General features: G+C 39.3%; 2 protein-coding genes across 3 annotated transcripts in view; one reads left to right on the top strand and one right to left on the bottom strand.

The window, feature by feature from the left end:
- Positions 1-6,645, top strand: part of LOC145477980 (uncharacterized) — a 38,199-nt gene extending 31,554 nt beyond the window's left edge. For both annotated transcript variants that reach the window (XM_081455862.1, XM_081455863.1), the window contains 2 exons: positions 533-3,806; positions 5,283-6,645. In XM_081455862.1, the coding sequence (XP_081311988.1) occupies positions 533-3,806; positions 5,283-5,835 (3,827 nt within the window). In that variant the 3' untranslated portion in view covers positions 5,836-6,645. The remainder of the gene's footprint in view (positions 1-532; positions 3,807-5,282) is intronic.
- A 187-nt stretch (positions 6,646-6,832) lies between these two features.
- Positions 6,833-14,935, bottom strand: LOC145470438 (uncharacterized; the record flags this gene model as incomplete). The annotated part of the gene is made up of 5 exons (XM_081454248.1): positions 6,833-9,057; positions 10,196-10,600; positions 11,797-12,002; positions 12,326-12,710; positions 14,782-14,935. Coding segments are annotated over 5 exons (1,428 nt in total), but the record flags the coding sequence as incomplete, so codon positions are not given.
- Between the last annotated feature and the right edge of the window lie 3,879 nt (positions 14,936-18,814).

The following is an 18,814-nucleotide window of genomic DNA, read 5'->3' as shown; positions in this document are numbered from 1 at the left end:
TCGGTCATTGTAAACCTTTGTACGCGTGGGTCTGACTTTTTTTTACCTTTGCATCGTCAAATCCTCGTCCGTTCTTGGCGAAGTCAATTGTGAAACGTAAAGGGTGTTATATTATTGTTTATTATTTGGTGTTTTGGTGAGTTAAAGGAGCTCAGCCACGGTACAAAATTACCTTTAAACTGAAGAAAAACTGAAAATAGTGGTTTGGTAAGATAGAAAAACACCAAATAAATAATAATCATAATCCATAAAGGGACAAGGGTGGTCAAGGATGGAGAAGATCGACTGACACTGATTACAAACGAAGAACTTGAAAGATTTAGGTTTAGCTTTTCAAGACGCGCAAACCATGCAAAGTTTGCAGCATTAGGTAGCAGTCCTTCTTTGATAGATCAATACTAACACTTTTTTTCAGTGCTAAAAATTATATGAAGTCATGAAACTTTACGCATCCTTTTTACCTGGGTCTGCTAAAACAATATTCTAGTGTTAGGCAAATCCGTCACAATTCCGTTAATTTTCTTCTTTCCAGGGTTTAGCAGTATGACATCCGGTCAGTTTGAATGTTCAAGTCAGTCTAGCGATGATTTTCTCCCCTCTCCACCCCTCTCAGGGAGACCTAGTGGTGAAGGACGCTTGACATCAGTGGACGAAGGGGTGGTACTGGAGAGTTTGAGTGACAGCGCTAACAGCCGCGAGAAGCTCTCCGTGCATCTGGAAAACACAGCGGAGGAACTGGAAGCTGAAAACAAACGTTTATATGAAAAGAACGAGCAGTTAAGAAAACGATACGAGCAGGCCGAGGACGAAAAAAGCGAACTGGCTTTGAAGATTCTGGAGTACGAAAGAAAGCTTGACAGAAGTGAGAAGAAATTGAACAATTTGATACAATCAGGAAACTCTGATGAGATCGACCTAAAGGACAAAGTGGAAGAAAAAGAGTTTGAAACAACGGAATTATTTACACGTGTGGAAGAGCTCGAAGATGAACTTCATATAAGGGAACAGTCGATTGGAGTGTTAAAAGAGAACGAACGAAAGCTGCGAGGACAACTTTCTGAAGAACGAAAACGCTCTGATGATGCAGAAGAACGCAATGCGAAACTTCAGCTGAAATTCAGACAGCTTGAGGATAAGTTTGAACAAAGTGAACTTAAACTTGCATCCTTCACGGGATCAGATTTGCTTGAGAGTAATAAAATAGCAAAGCAACTGGAAAGTTCAATTGCAGAGAACAGGGCGTTAAACCTTAGAATCATTCAGCTGGAAGAGAGAATAAACGGACTAAACGAAACAGGTAGCATGCCACCCTCTTCAAGTATTACTGGAAATGAGAAAGACGAAGATCAAAAGAAAATCCTCGAGAGAAAAATTATTGAATTGCAAGTTAAGCTGAAAGAACAGCAAGTAAAAATCCTGAGCGTAAAAGAATATGAGCGAAGGCTTCGTGCTGAACTTTGTAAAGAAATGACGAAGAAGTTAACAAAGGCTCAAACGCGCAGTCGCGAGCTTGGCGAGAAAATCTTTGAGCTCGAGACAAAGCTTCGGCAAGCGGAGCAGCAATACTCGACCGTGAAAGGTCTGGATATGAATGTACGGAGTGCCATGCGCGATGACATCAAAACTTTAACGGACAAGTTGGAAGATGCCGAGGCTCGCAATAGGGAACTAAGTACAAGTGTTCAGGATGCAGAAGAACGCTTCCGACTCTCACAGCGTGAAGCGCTTGCTGCGAAACAATCTGAAATTGACTTACGTGAAAAAACGCAGATGTTGGAACTCGAAAACTGTAAAATTCAGGAGAAATTGCTCTCTCGGAGAGAAGAGAAAACGGCCCGGACTTCCACTGGAAGGACTGCAGACAGACTAGAAAAGCTGAGAAAGGAAAACTCGAACCTTTCTTTGGAACTGAAATCTTTCAGAGAAAACATTTTGAAACTGGAAAGAGAGATGCTCGAAAAAGATCAAGAAATTCTAAATTTGAGAAACGAATCAGTAGATCTTTCAAGTGAAGTATGCAAGTTAAGATCCGAGCTTGATAACAGTTCGAGAGACAAAGCCCTTCAAGAGAGAAGTCTCTTAAGATCTGCCGAAACAGAAAAGAAACTCGCGGCAAAACTTGTTGTATTACAACAGGAACTGGAAAAACTTCGGGCATGCAAACCACAGATAACAAATGGAAATCAACACGCTGTTGAGTTAGACGGGAAAAGTGATTCCACAGCATCAACTTTGATGATTGGTGAAGAGCGTCCTGGTGAAATTGCAGTTCAACCTGTAAACGCCCAGATATTTTCAGAAGAAAATAATGAAATGATTAAAGCTTCACAAGAAGAAACAGAGCAACTTCTTAGTGAGCACAGGAATTTCCAAACTGTCGTTGAGGAACTTCAGCATGAAAACGCCAGGATGGTGAAAGAGAATGAACAGCTTATCCAAGAAATAAAAACTCTGGAAGCCAATTTGTCCATTGTGGAGAAAACATTCCAAGCGTGTCGTTCGGAAAACGAGTGCTTGCTGCAAGAAATAAATCTGAAGTCAGCTGAAGCGACCACTATGAGAACTTACGCATCGTTTTGCAGCGATAAGGCCAAGGAACTGCGTTCGGAAATCGCCTCTCACAGAGAAAACGAGGCCTCTCTGGAGAAAAGATTAACCGACTTGGAGAGAGAATCAGCATTCGTGCGAAATGAGATGGGCCATGGGATATTAGAGTTTTCAGAGCTTAAGGAAAGGAAAGAATCCTTGGAGAAAAAGATTGTCGAAGCTAGCCGTGTCGTTGATCGGTTAAAGCAGGAAATTCTGGGTCTTATAAATGGCGTGTTAACTCTGCAAAGAGACGTGAGCACTCATATTGATATGATAATCGCTTCTCTCGGATTGAATGTGAAGGCTGTTCAGCGATTTAGATCGAGACCAACATCTGCTGATTCCTATGATACCTCGACGCAAACTGAGGAGTCGAGCAGTGAAGTCAGCAGTGAAATAAACGAGATTCTTTCGTGGAAAACTTCGTTTCTCGTTCCCCTTCTTCCAGATAATGAATGCTTCTTAAATCCTTCGGATGTGAGCATAATTAGAGAGAACAAAACGGAAATTTTACGACTGTACGAGGACTTGAAAGCTAAAATCCTCGCAATCAAGGACGCATTAAGTCGAATGCACGACGCACCAAATTCCGGCACTGTGCATGGCGGAAAACTTGAGATCAAGCCCAGTTATGAAGTTAAAAGTGAACTCGGACCTGATTCTTTGATGGACAGTTCCAAGAGCAGTACTGTGTTACCGCGACTCAGCAAGGCCGAGCGCGTCAAACTGTCGAGTTTACTGTCTCGATTAAAAGAGGAATTAGTGCGAGAAAGGACAACAAACAACGACGGTCGAATCGGCGGTGATGGGAGTGATATTTGCCTCCTTTACGACAACTTGGAAAGCAAACTTTCTCGGCTTTCATGCGAACTTGCCACTAAAGAAGACGAGATAACACAACTGCTAAACGAGAAGACAAAGCTTCAAAATGAGCTGGAAGAATGCGAGAGGGGCGTCGCCACCTGTCAGCATTGCACCTCAAAAGTCCCGGATGAGCTGGAGGAGAGCAGAGGTCAGCTTAAAGGAAATCTTCTTTCTCACATGCAGGACACCTCTCGACTTGAGGGGGAAATATGCGAGTTCATGGAGTACAGGCAGAGGCTGGAGGGAGAGTTGGCTCAAATCAAGGGAACGATCACCGATCTAGAGGACGAGCTGGATGTAAGGAAGATATTAATCGAGAGATGTATCAGCTCCAGACCCCCAGGGCATGAAATGTAAGTAAACGCGATTTCACGTTAGGAGAATTTCATTTTACACTTAACACTTTGAGAAGTTAAGGACGGTGCCTACTAATTGCAAAGGTTTTTGCACCAGGTTAGAATCACGCGGAAAAAGTAGATCTTTGCAAGGGCTATTGGAATTTACAAAGAAAAATGGGGGTAGCCACGCATTTTTTCGAGATAATTAGCCTTGAATCTCAACAAAAATGCTGACATCAGCATTTTCCTGAAGAAAGAAGGAAAGGATATTTTTTCACAGATTTCCATAGAATTCGCCTTTACATAAAGAAAAGCAAACACATTTAAAAAGATCATGGCAAATGGTAATAAAAAACATTTTTGATATGTTTTTAATGACAAAATCGTTGCAAAACCGCTTTTAGCGTATATGACAGCCTTCCTCTGGTTAAGCTAAAATACAGTCTAAATACCTTTTACTCACAACCAGAAACTAATCACGTGTTGAATAGACTTGCCACTTGCATTTCATAACATAAAATGTAGGGGTAACCGCGCGTTTTTTAAATTTATTGATTTTTTTGGAAAACTTTTACGGTGCCCGTCACATTTTTTCCTGTCACCTCCCCAGTAAGTAAGACATTTGCGTATCTCGCACTTGTCTTGCGAGCGCACTACGCCATCTGCAGGTACATGTTTACAGTTGGATTTCAGTATAATTTTCGACAGATAACAGTTAGGTTTTCAGCTGGAAGACGTAAACAGTTAGTGGTTAGCGATATGCTGCTATTCTGGTGTTTCTGGTTTAAGTACAGGTTCATTAAACTTGATTTGGTCACAGTAGGAAAATTTTGCTTTCATTTTGTCGTGTACGTGATAGCGTAGTTGATTGCGTCAATGTCAGCCCCAGCGCGCGCGTGGAACTAAACCATGGCTTGCGTGATGCGCAGAACGTGTGCACACCAACAAAAGTAGGCACCGTCCTTAAGGCAAGTAAGGTTTGCTCATGCTAGGAACCACTTAATGATGATAACAAGAGTAAGTGTGCGTTTTATTGAAGTTTGAGGCAAATACCATGCAGGACACTGAATTCTAAAGTAGAAGATTTCCGCAACAGCCGGGGACTCGAATGATGCCTTCTGAAACCTCTTTACCATCTGGCACAGTGACGGATAGCCCCTGCGAGCAAGCTGTCTTGGAGTTACTTTAAGGAAGCTTGCTCATAGAGTATGTAATGGTGAAGAAAGCTTTCGAAAGGCCTTTAGATCATTAATGAACAGTTAACCTCAAGAAGAAACATAAAGAGATCTTTTCTCTCTGCAACCTTCCCGCGAATTCTCTATCTGTCGTCTTTTGAGTCCAGGTTTTTCTCTCTCTCGTCATGGAGAGACAAGGCTAAGGGAAGGGAAAGGGGTCTCTTTCCTCGAATCTTATTAACTGATGCTCTTCCACCTAATCACCTGGTTCAACCGGTCGTTTGTGTTTTTTTTTTGTTTTTTTTTTCCATATCAGGGACGTTACATATAGCGATTCCTCTAAAGAAGAAACAGACGATTTCCAGTCGAGTCCGCCTGAAAAGAAGAGAAAGTCCCAGAAACGTGTGACTTTTGAAAACTTAGATGGCGAATCAACAGACAAGATGACCGTCAAAAGAAGACGACAAAAACCAGGCTTACTAAGCTTTCAGGATATCGAAGAGACGGATGTTGACAAGGAAGGCTGGCGAACAATTCACATGGATTCCTGCGCCATTGACCTTTGCGAACTCTTAGCTTCTATTCCACGGGACATTCCGAAGAGGCCACCCACTAAAGAAGAACAAGAAATCACTGAGATCGCAAACAGACTTTCAGGTTACGATAATATGTCGTTTGAGGATAAGGTAGAGTATGCTGCAGCTCAGAGAATGCAAAGCGAAGCAGACTCTGAGATATCTGGTGCCATTCAGAACACCATTTGTAATGAATCGCATTTTAGAGATGTACCTGACGAGGTGGGTGTTGACTATGGAGATGATGGCCAGGTCACGTGCCAAATGTGCGGCCTGTTTAAGAAGCGAAACTAAACGAGTACAGTCAAACTATCCTTCGGTTCGAAGAGTTACCTGCCTTGTAACATTCTCGTTGTCAAGTGATGGCCCGTCGGAAGAAAGAGTACGACGGCTATTTATCAGACTGAATAAATAATCTTCCGTCAGTGTATAGACGTATATGGTGTTAATATCAATTTTCTCAATTGCAGTTCGAGCGCACTACAAGTTTTATAAAACAGGTTTCACTAACAGCCATATTATAATTTATGAGTGACTTGGTTTAGACCTTGTATACATCGAGAAGTTGAGGTCATTAACAAGCTTGATGTCGACATAAATCGAGTGATTGTTATCGTCAGTTGACGTTTTTAGCAGTTTCACTGGAGACTAGTATTCCCATGTTACAGAGTAAATTACTCACACTTAGTACGTTCTCTTTTTGAGGACAGTAATCAAGCGATATATCTGAGAATGAGAACAGTTTATAAAGCAAAGTATAAACTATTATATTTAAAAGAGAAAAGCATCTTAAAAAGACTTAGCTTAATGGAACGTCTCTTTTTTATCGGAATAGGACATTTTGTAATTTGTAGCCATTCTAGATGATTTATACTCTTTTCAAATTTAAGCTAAAAGAATTCATCGATGTATGCGGTGTATCAGGAAAATTCTGCTTCTTCCTGGATTTCCCAAACAGCACTGAAGATGCCAAAATGAAACAAACTTTATTGATTGGCACTGGACGAGATAGTACTTAGTATTACTGTGATAATTAATAGTTTAGCTTTTATGACACCTACATGGGTAAATTAAAGTCGTTTCAAGATTTAGTGAATGTTATTTATATAGGACACTGTTGATGTAGGGATTATACTGGATTTTATTTTATCATAAAACTCGTTTCGACTGGACGTATTCTGAAACAAACTATCTGGAACCTGTACCTGTAAGGTTATATTAGCTTAAAAGAAGTCAGAAAACATTGTTTTTGTCTCATTAAGAAATTAATTTAATGATTTAATTCGCTACTAATGGTGAAAGGACCAAGTAGAGTCCAATTCGTTCTGTAATCGTAACAATGGTTCACAATATCAAACAACTCCGAAGCGGTAGTCTGATTTGTTAATCACGAGTCATTACTATAACAAAATTTGCGGAAAGAAATATATAACCATAGCTTAAGCAGTTGATGACTAGAGTTGTCTTCGAGATTCACCAGAAAAAAACTCTTTCAAGTGCAACTGTTCCATAGTGGCGCGTGCAAATGACGCGCACTGGCCAATTAGCGCCCGATTCGGGCCTGCTTATAACCAGTCAGATCTGAGAATTTTGTTATAGTACGTTTGAGTAAAATAATTATAATAATTGGGTAGAAAAGGGCGTGGTTCGTCCTTTCACTTACTTGATAGTGTTTTAAAAGTTATCCAAAATATCACTGTTCAGTTCCTTTAAATTGTGGAAAATTAGAACTGTGATGCAGTGTTATAATTAAAGTAAGTAAAAGTTCTCGCATCATGTTTGGATCTTCTTGGTTTGTAACATCGATCAAGACGCAAGGTATCCAACCAGCTCCGGTTGTTCAAAGGGTGGATAACGTCATTCATCGGAGGAATCGACATCTATTGGCTATTTAACAATTATTCATTTGTTACTGAGCTCTTAACTATTAATAAACCAAACTACGTACACGACCCACTTAATTGATAGTGATGTATCGGTAGATACTTATTGCTTTTACAACGATTACTTGTTGAACAAAAAGTTATTCGAATTGTTATCCTATGCGGAAGGATAGACATCAGGTGGCTAAAAACAGACTAACGACCAACCAACAAACGAACGAACTAGCAAACTAATTAGTTTTCACGCAAAATAATGCATCAATAATAACGCCTTAATTTTATTTTATTTTATTTTTTGGGGAGTTAGATGATATCCCAGGATGGTTTGAAAGGCAAGTCTGGAAACCCTGGTGGTGAGCACACGAGCAATAGCAGATTATTCAGCTACCGTTTGGTGGGTGACAGTTTGACTACAATTGGCCAATTTATTATTCCACCGTTGGATTTCTCTCTGGCGGGGAAGCGGGAAAGATTGACGTGAGTCGGTCAAAAAAAAAGGACGTTTGGACGCGTCGATGTCAGAACAGTTCAGCTTTTACCTAAACATTAATATTTTCCCTACTTTCCGACAACATCAATATTGACAAAGGTGGTATGCCAAAGAAGCAATACCTGATGACGGGAAATCATTTATCTCTGGCTCATTTAATATAGGCCTCATTCCGTCCCGCCCGTTTGCCATGACTCTGCGATCACCAACCTCGTGTATATATTTCTTTATAACCAGACCCTCCCATTTAGTAACCCATAACCTACCCTTCGCGAACATAGAAGCTCTTACTTCTCCGCTGTGTGAGCCAATAGACGGACTCGGCTAACGTGTTGACATCCTTGTTGCCACCCAATTCAGACCACGTGACGATTTAATTGTGTGATTTGCCACACGCAAATGATTGCATGAAAGCATGTTCAAACAGAACAATTGTTTCCTCCCAAATGAATATCATCACATGGTCTGCATTCAGTGGGTGGCAACAAGGATGTAAACGCGTTAACTGAATCCCTTCATCCCTCGCTTTGAGCAAAAGTCTTTTTGTCTAAAACCGTGGTCATAAGTGTTGGAAAAGTTCATTTTCTAGTGTGAGCCATTTTTCCCTCCGCGTGTTGGCAAAACACTTTTTATCAAACAAAATTTTGTATTTGACCATTTACCAACACTGGAAGGGGAGACAGAGGTGCTGAAAACTATTCTGTGGTTATTACAGACATGAAGTCAAGTGTTTGAGCATTTTCCAACACTGATTGTCCATGGTTGTAGTGCAAGAGCAATGGAATTCGGACTGAGCTAGTTCTGAGAGCTACGAACGTGGTGTCAGTCACCTGTATGAAAATTAATTTTCCTATTTCAGAACTTCTTAGGAGACTCTCTCACAATACTGAAAACCAATATTGGAGACTAGACTCGCAGGTTTTTTGTGCTGATTTGAGCTGTTTAACTCGCAAAGGTTCTGCCCATTTGATGCCAGGTTGTTGTGTTGATAGTTGTATGATTCACAACCCTTGCCATAAATCAAACAGTCAATTGCACAAGCCAGTTCATTTTGCACCCATCGGATAGTCAACCGATGACCCACTAGTTGGTGATTGTATCTTCTAACTCGGCAATGGAATTCAGCGTTTCTAAACATGCCAACTGAAAAGAAAGGGAAAAGAATATCGACCAATTTACAGTAAAAAAACTATAGTATTAAGGGTCAGGCCCTGGTTGTTCAAAGGCTGGACTGGACAATGCTATCCAAAGGATACATAGCTATCCAGTGGATAAATGTTAACAGAACAAACCACACTATCCACTAGATGGCGAATTATCTGGCGGATAACATCTGATAGCGTAATCCACCTTTCGAACAACTCCGGCCGGGAAGGTAACTGAGATTTTCCACCGAATTCAAGGGTGTTTGAGGGGGTGCTTATCATTATTATTATTATTATTATTATTATTATTATTATTATTATTATCATTATTATTATTATCATTGTTATTGTTATTGTTATTGTTATTATTGTTTTCTTTAGTTTCCTTTATAATATATTAGTGATACTTGTATTTCTTATTTTAGATTTTAATACTTTTTATTTTATAGAGGACCTCCCTGAAAACCACGTATTTACGTGACGGGCGCTTCCTCTTTAAAGATTATTTTTATTATTATTATTTATTATTATTATATATTAGTCAAAAACCCATGTTTTATCAGCTGCGCCCTCGTCAACTATCACGCATGGAAATCGAGTGCGAATAATCTAATTGTTTTAGTAGAAATCTAGTAGTCGCTCAAAACTTTAATCTAAATCCTCTTCAAAGACACTTTAAAAACACAAAGAACTGGTCCTCAGTGCACGCTGCTACGCTACTTACTATGCTATCGCTATATTAAAACTCGTTAGTATAAATTTACTAGCGTATTATCACGTATGCCGTTCTCTGATTGGCTACGCTGACTCACTATCTATTCTGTGATAGATAATGAGTAGCGTAGCAGTATGCCCTTGTTAACAAAATTACGACGGCTTTTTGGCGTTTTCGAAGTGTCTATAAAGAGGATTTAGCTAAAGTTTTAAACGACTAGTAGATTTATACTAAAACAGTTAGATTATTCGCTCTCGATTTCTAATGATGGCGCGAGCAAAGTGCATTTTGTCGACTTTTCTTGGAAAAATCTCCAAAACTAAATACAATTTGCTCTCCCTCTCTCTCACACACATATTTTCGGCGCCTGTTTTGAGCAAAACGCAGGAACACTGCGAGATGGTGTCCCTTCAACACCTACCTCTATATTTCTTGCAGATGAAACCGCATCTCGTGTTGCATTTAGTCAAATACCACAGTCCATCCACACCTCGGTATACGCACGTGTTTGTCTTGTTTTCTTGCTCAGAAGTAATGTTAAGCTTGGAGAAACTCCTCAAGTTTCCATCTACCCAAGACGGTATGGAGTCAGTATCATGCGTTTGCAAGCCAATATGCAAGCAGCTTGATACTTGTTTCTTATGCAGCACCTGTTCTAGGAAGTCGTATTCCTCTTGGCTCCCAATACTAGCGAGATTTGCGAGATTTTCATCACAAGTCTTTTTGGATTCATGCCAAGTTCGTTCTAAGTGACGCTCGATGAGATAGCAGAATTGTAAACTGGCTATCCAACTGCTGTAGCATCCCCTGTTTGAGAAAAATAATCCTATAAAGCAAAAAAAACAAAAACTAGTTTAGACAACTCTCAAGCATACTAATTTTTTCTAAATTAAAAAAATGATGACGTGTGTTATAAATTTAATTTTTTTCGTATTAACAGGTGAATAACAATCTCTTGTCATATGCGTAATTAAAGATATTTTAAACTTTGCCCATTTCCATTCCTCCCATTTATTGTTGTTTCAGAAGGTTGGTAATGGGACAAAAGATAACATTTGAACAAAAGCAACATTGAAAAATGGCGGGAGGAGGGAAGAGAGATGGGGAACAAAGATTACATGTATGCTCTTGTTAACATCAAATATGATAGATATTTGTGTGACTCAACAGTTTGGTCCGCGATTGTCGAGTGTACAATTCACGAACTCTGAGGATTTGTATCGTTTTTGGTGCCAAGAAATCAGTTGAAATCACCTTTTTAAAGCAAGAGCTATATATATCACGCAAACACATGGTGATTCGAGCACTAGAAGCCACTGAGGTCGGATTACTGTGTTTTTTTGAGAGTTACTTGCAGATATCTTATTTCTGCGTTTTCCTATAGGTGAACATTTAGAGTTCAGAGAGTGTGATGCTAAGAGTGTTTCCTTGCCAAATCCCGTGCTGACCCAGGGAAGTGATTAACTTGTTTCACTGGGTTTGAAAGAGTGATTTCAACAACATTTTACAAGACGTTCTGTTGCCTATATGGAGTTTACCGCTATAAAGTTAGTGATGTGAAGGTGAATTAATCAACATGACACGAGCGTGGGACAAAGAAAAATTCTGAGTCCCCGACAGGAATCCAACCCATGACCTCCCGAACAGCGGGCGGGCGCTCTATCCACTGAACTACGAGAACTCATGGAGAGCAAGGTCATTTAGCTGAGTTCATATATGACAGGTGTCCTGCATACTGCTAGGATCAACGCTATCGAAGTCATCGTGGGTAGTGATAAGTTAATAAAGATGGTGAATCTTTTTCTTTGTCCCACGCTCGTGTCATGTTGATTGATTCACCTTCACATTTCATTACCGAGCTTAAAATTCACCATCTTTATTAACTTATCAAAGTTAGTGATAATAGTCTGTTTATTGTATGACCAAACGTTTGCGCTTTGAAGTGTGTTGAAATAAACGGTCATTGCATAAGGGGAATCAAAAATTAAAATTTCTTTTGCACAAAAGGCAAACAATTCTTACCTTGAACTTCTTTCGATAATTCAAGAATTGTCTCGTTACTAAGTGCATAGTGCCATAGGAACAGCCTGGCAAGCTTTACGGACGACTTTGATTGGACGGTCGAGTTCTGGCGGGTCATGGTGCCTACTTTCATCGACCAGTCACAGGAGCAGTTTGTATCAGCACAAGACACATTTGAAATTACCTCTCTGCTTACATTGTTTAACCTATGAGTCAGAGACACACGCACAGATTCGCAGCCTTGTTAGTATTCAAGAATATTTGCATATTAGCATAGTTTTTGTTCAGATATGTTTTTTTTAATTCAGTGTAACACGTGAGAATACTTTTTACTGTGGAACCACGAGCCTGCGGCTCGTGGTTTTACAGCCACTTTGGCAATGTTATGACGCAATTTATCATCAATAAGAGGACAGACGCATAAAAAACTGACGTCAATTTCTTAATTTACTTTCTATAGGCGCGCCAACTGATGATATGGCCTGGCCGAGGATCAATAGACATGATTAAAGCGATGATGTACTTGTACCTTGTACCATTAATAAAGAGATGAATTTCCCCAGTAGCGTTCCATGTTATCGCAAAGTGATGCCACATCCCATTACGAATACTTGCATTCAAACTTTGCACACTCCAAGTGTGTTCTAGCTCCATACTTCTAATGGTGGCATTTATTTCATGGTCAGATGTACGAACGAGCATGAGCCCGCAGTCACCACTTCCAAACTCAATCAATCCTTGTGTCGAGCTAGCTTCACGAAAAGATACCCAAAACGTAATTGAAATACCAGTCTGGTTGCAGTATTTCACGTCCACGTAACAAGAGTTAGATCTGAATCCCAGATCTAGCCACGAATCTTGACCGTAGAGGTCTAGGGCGAGTTGAGGATTAGACCACGTGATCTCAGCATTTCCTGTGGAAAATAATTCTTTGTTTTCACGTAACGTCATCAAATTCTAAGACCAGAAATTTAAAGGTCCCCTGGGTTTTAAATGTATCGGTTATAAGATCTTCAAAATATATCTTTTCTTGCACGTTGTTAGCTCGATAGCATTCTTCGGTTTGAAAATAGAGCATTTTTTAGAGCCCACATTTTCACGTCAGAGGACAGGTTTCCACGTGCCATGAAAAGAATCAATTATATTTCGCGATATTTTTCATTCTGAACACTTGACGTATTAGGAAAAGTATTTATGTGAAGGTTTACTGCTTTATGAGGGTGAACGGATCGCTTAAAAAGCAAGTAGTTCCACATGTTTTTATTGATCTCCAGCCTCCATATTTGTGCCCCTCTGCAGGACGGTAAAAACATGCCGTTTCCATACTGAGCTCCATAAATTTGTGAGAAACTTTGTGACGGAGAAGTTGATTATTTATTAATCATCTATAACATTTCAAATTCTTGACTTCTTTTATTCAACGGTTTGGATTTTACTCTGTCGTGACGTGACACTAAAACCGCCAATTTAAGGACGGTGGCTACGAAACACAAAAGTTTTTGCGCCAGGTTAGGACCACCCGGAAAAAGTAGATCTTTGCAAGGGCTATTGAAATCCACAAAGAAAAATTGGGGTAGCCACGCATTTTTCGAGATTGAATCTCAACAAAAATGCTTACATTATAATTTTCTGAAAAAAGAAGGGAAGGATATTTCTTCACAGATATCCTTAGAATTCGCCTTTATATACAGAAAAGCAACACGTTTATAAAGGTCTTAAAACTGCATGGTAAATGGTTTCATAAAAACCATTTGTGGTATGCTTTTAATAACAAAATCGTTGCAACAGCGCTTTTAGCGTCTCTAACAGTCTTCCTCTGGTTCAGCTAAAATACATTCTAAATACCTTTTGTTCATCACCAGAAACTAATCATTTATTAAATAGGCTTGTCACTTCCATTTCATGACACAAAACCACGGGTAACCACGCGTTTTTAAAGTTATTGATCTTTTTTGAAAACTTTTATGGTGCTCGTTACATTTTTTCCCGTCACCTTCCCAGTGAGTGAAACATTTGCTTATCTCGCACTTGTGGTTAGCGATATGCTGCTATTCTGGTGTTCCTGGTTCAATAAACTTGATTTGGTCACAGTAGGAAAATTTTGCTTTCATTTTAGTCGTGTACTTGGTAGCGTAGTTGATTGCGTCAATGTCAACCTCAGCGCGCACGTGGCGCTTAAACCATGTCTTGCGTAATGTGCAGGAAGTGTGCGCACAAACAAAAGTTGGCACCGTCCTTAAATAATTGTTTTGAAGAATAGCAGAATAGCAATGGATGTGTCACGAACAGTTATTAAAGGAGGTCACTCCAAAAACCTCACTTTTTTTGTCTTCGCCTGTGGCAAGTAGACATTCAGCTTTTCCACTCACCGAAATTTCAGCCTCTGAAGTGCCTGCTATCCTGAAGAAATTCGTCTCGAAAGAAGAGACTTCGGAGATCGCCATTTTGGAACTGTACTTGGCGGCCAGGCCGTATTTATGTCACGTCATTCCGTCCGACTCGAAATTGACGGCAAGGAGAAAAACCTTCAACTGACTTTGCATTCTCCACAAGGTCAGCAAAATGTATTTTTTCCAAGCGATTATCCACTTCACTATCTTCACTGCTATCATTTTCGAAGTATGGAGCGTGTTTGGCTCAAAATAATACGGCTCAAGAGCAGCCATAACCCAGAGTGGCAATTAAAAGCTTGTCGGAAGCAATTTGAACAAATGACGTCGCGAAAACGCGGCCTGTTTGCTGAGTACTGTTTAAAATGGCGGCAACGATGTTCGAATTTTGGGCCTTTTTGGAGGCGAATTATTTTCATATTGAAAATCTGCACTTTAGCGGCTGAAACTTCGGTGAGTGGCTAAACTTAGTGCGAGGTTTTTACTAGCGTTGACAAAAAATATACATTTTTTGGAGTGACCTTCTCTTTTAAGAAAAGTAACACAGATTAATGAGATGAAATAACAAGTTTAGCTATTCTTGCAATTTAAGTACCTCTAATACTCCCTATCCACCTTTTGTAGGTAGGATGTGCAGCAAGATCATACACTCGTCCATATGCTATTTCATTTAAAGGCCAGTAATGATCAGCTCCTGAATTCCATGCGTGCGTAAATGTCACTAAAACCTGAACAAGAAAATGCAGTTTTTAAACATTTTTCACAAATGCAATGAAACCCACGTCTTGTACCATATTAAATATACTTTGTTCCTGAACAAGAAAATGCAGTTTTTAAACATTTTTCACAAATGCAATGAAACCCACGTCTTGTACCGTATTAAATATATTTTGTTCCGTATACGTAATGAACCTAATCTTGTGTGACAGCTGAACCAGTCGTGCGGCTCGTTTCTTGAAAACTCGCTGCACAGTGAACTCGAGAAACTCGCACGCTAGCGTGTTTAGTGAGATCACTGTGTACCGCGCCCGTCGAATGGGGGAAATTGGACCTGTGACCTGCGGCGTCTATCGAACGAGCATTCATGTTGGCTACTTGGATGACAGCCGGTATCGCTAAATACAAGCTTGCTTTTAAGGTTTCAATGCATGTGCATGGAGTGCTTAGTTGTCAATCAAATCATTGACTTCGAAATTAATGTTAAGAAAACTACCATATTCATGTTTATACTTTTATTGATATTACATTTGCCTTGTTGATGTAAATTCGTCATATCTGTACACTGAACAAATATTTTTAGGAATTTATTGAAGCTTTAGGAAACCGTTTCGCAGAATTGAAAGATTTGTTAGCTTTCCCTGAAAGCAACGATAGCGTATGGAGGTTTCATAAGTAAGCCACATAACTAATAAAAAAGTATTACCTGGAGTAAATCCAGACTGAATTGCCTAATCAGTGATCAGCCTAGTTTATGCGAGAAAGAGAACTTAAAATATTTTGCATTTAAAGTTTGTTTATGTGTGTAGCTGCTTTTTATGCATATAAATAGGGTCTTGTACGCCTTGTTGCGCGTTTTTCCAAGAGTAACTTCTCCTTCTCATCTTAACTGTGACAAGACATGGCGCAATAATCTCTTCACATAAAAAATAAAATTAAAAATAAGGTCAAATTCATTTTATGCTTGGTGTTTGCTGAAAATACTATTCTATTCCTTGCTTTAAGAGGAAAGTGTGTATTGTGTTATCGATTTCAGCTGAGTTTTTGTCTACACCTACCTGCAAAATGACTAGTTTGCAAAATAAAGAACTCTTGGCGTTGTCCATTCACAGATACAGTCTGCCTTTAGCATCCAGATGAACCCTGGAAAAAAATCCTTTGATAAGCACTGCTATTATTTCAGTGTGATTCAGCAACATGTTACACGGTGATCGATGCTAATATAAACCTTGAACTTTCGAACTTTTCTCATTTCCATATTCCAATCATTGATTCTACGCGGAAAACCAGGAAGTTGTACTTGTGTTGCGAAAGGTTCTTTCTGATCCTCTGTCGGCAATTATTTGACACTTCAAAAACAAACAGCTACAAAGTGGAAGTTTTAAAACTGATTTTACTCACGTCAGACCGTCGTTGACGCCAAATATAAAAGTGTCAAAACAGGCCTGTTAAAATTGACGCAAATGAATTTTCAGAGACGATGCCGCTTTTATGTAAATTTGTCGTAAGCCTGGAAGTGTCTTGTAAACACAAGGTTCCTAAATCCGTCTAATGCACTTAGAACCACCAACCTAGGAGGAAACGTGTTTTCCTCTTCTTGTTATCCTTATTTCCTCTTACTGTCTTGTTAATTTGACTAACTAAGAGTAAATTCGATTTACATATTTGGTCTTTATTTGATTTTTAAGAAGAATTAATCATTTCCAAGCACTGTAAGACTGTGGGGGAAAAATGAGCCACATATAGCCGAAGAGACCGGAGGAAAAGCAGCGAGGAACTGCTCTATCGTTCTTCACATCACGCCTGGTGCCTTGGTTTTCCTTACACTCTTCAGCCTGTAACAAGCTATCAAGAAATCGTTCCCAAATCGCCGCGATGATGGATGATTTCGGCTTCAGCACTTGTTTTCTTCAAGTTAAATTTTCAGTTAATAACTAACCTGCTTATTTTAAACGACATAACAAGATTAGTATTCGAATCTTTCTTCCATTCCGAACGAAAAATTTAAATATAATACGGTTAACTAAACATTTTCTCGCTTCGTTCAATCGCGTGTGATTCTTTTATCGTGTATATTGCACCGGTATGCCGATATCGATCAATGATTCGAGAAGGTCTGTACTTCTAGTGGGATTTTTATTTACTTGTCAATGTACTCCTTGATCCTTAAATTGCCTGTAATTTCAGGCAAAAAATAAAATTCAAACTCTACCTTGACTCTCAGTTTCCTTCATTGTTTTGGCCTGTTCCACGCATTTGCTTTCCCATGCAAAAAAGGTTGTATTTAAAATGAACACCCTGCTAATATTTCAGTGTACGTTTCAAAGGATATGTCCTATCGGATTATTAAAACGTACCTTCGTCTGTGAACTTTCCGTAGATTTTTGATCCTCTTGAGAAAAAAGTGATGTTGCTGGGCAAAACAGCTGTATTTTTTATATGGGGCGGATACAAAATGCAGATGCGTCATCCTTGAATATTAGAATTTTGTTTTTCAGCATCATTTTAGGGAAATATAGTGGCCCATCTAACAGAAACAACCCTGGCGGGGTTCCTTAAAAATGCGCCATTACAAAAGATACCTAGTTTTGTATTCTCCATAGGAAATTGACCATCACTTTCTCTTTCAATGCTTTCTAGTTTAATTACCAACTTAATTGACTTCTTTTACTACGGGGAACATTTCTAGAAGAGGGAAAGGAAGATATACGAATAATATTAAGTAAATTAATCTAAAACAAAGCTCTTTACTCCTTGGATGTTGTTTGGTAATCTGCATGCAAATCTGCCGGTTTTTTGGATTCTCGGGTATCATTTCCTTTCACTTAACATACGATATACTACCTCCTAAATACAACAAATTTCTTCTCACCACGTCAGAAAATTATCGTCAAATGAGAACTTTATAAAAAAAGATAGACATTGAATGCTAATTGGAAATTGTTTTGGATATTCAGCGGAAAACGAAATATTAACACAGGATGGAAAACTGTTGCCCATTCTTTGAAAATATCAAACAACCAGGGTCTATAAACGTCTTGTATTCAATACATGATACGATGTTTGTTCTTCCTGCGCGAAAAAAGGTGTATGCAAGAGTGCAAACAGAAAAGTCTCAAGATGCATTACAATATATCAACTGATCATGTGATTTTGCTTTCGATCACTTAGTGTCGTATGGTTCCTGTAAGTTTCTTTTTACTCTCAAGGGAATATTGTTTACCGTGGTAGTGTGGGCTAATTATCATACGCTGTCTTGAAGCGTGTAATAAACAGCTGTATATGTTTTTTAACATAAGATTCTGGTTGATATATCATATTGGGCTTTAGATCTCAAGGGTGCTGTGAGATTGTAAGAAATATAGCGTGTGCTAAACCAAGCCGCTTTTCTATAATTCAACAAAAATTGAAAACCAGCGCGAGTGTTAACGCAACATAAGAAGTAAGGCTAATTACTTCGTAGAAAGTTTAACGGGACAACGACATGATAGAGTCCAAACTGAAAGCCAAGAATTCCAACCTGGTTGGGTCTTGTCAGCACGGTGTAGCTGCAGCAAGAACTGAAGCAACCGGCTGGCTGACCGACCCTACCGATCGTCTACTAAATGCACTTGGCAATGACCTCAGATGAAACTCAAATCCAAATGTTTGCGGATTGGCCAATGTCACATGTCGTTGTCAACAAAACCATTACACAAACCCAGGAGCTTGAAGAGCTCAGTAACTAACTGCATACCCATTTTCGGCTAACGGCCTGCACTTTTCGAAAATCCTCAGTGTAAAATCTTTTATGAAGATTATCTGGTCATGCAAGAGCACAGAAACAAATACAAAAGAACTATAAAAGATATAATTTACTTCGCGAGGCAATAAGTAGAATTTAGAAAATGGACCTAAGAAAATACACGCGT

This window comes from Orbicella franksi, chromosome 2 (assembly GCF_964199315.1).
Source record: "Orbicella franksi chromosome 2, jaOrbFran1.1, whole genome shotgun sequence".
NCBI lineage: Eukaryota > Metazoa > Cnidaria > Anthozoa > Scleractinia > Merulinidae > Orbicella > Orbicella franksi.
This window is presented reverse-complemented; position numbering and strand designations above follow the sequence as displayed.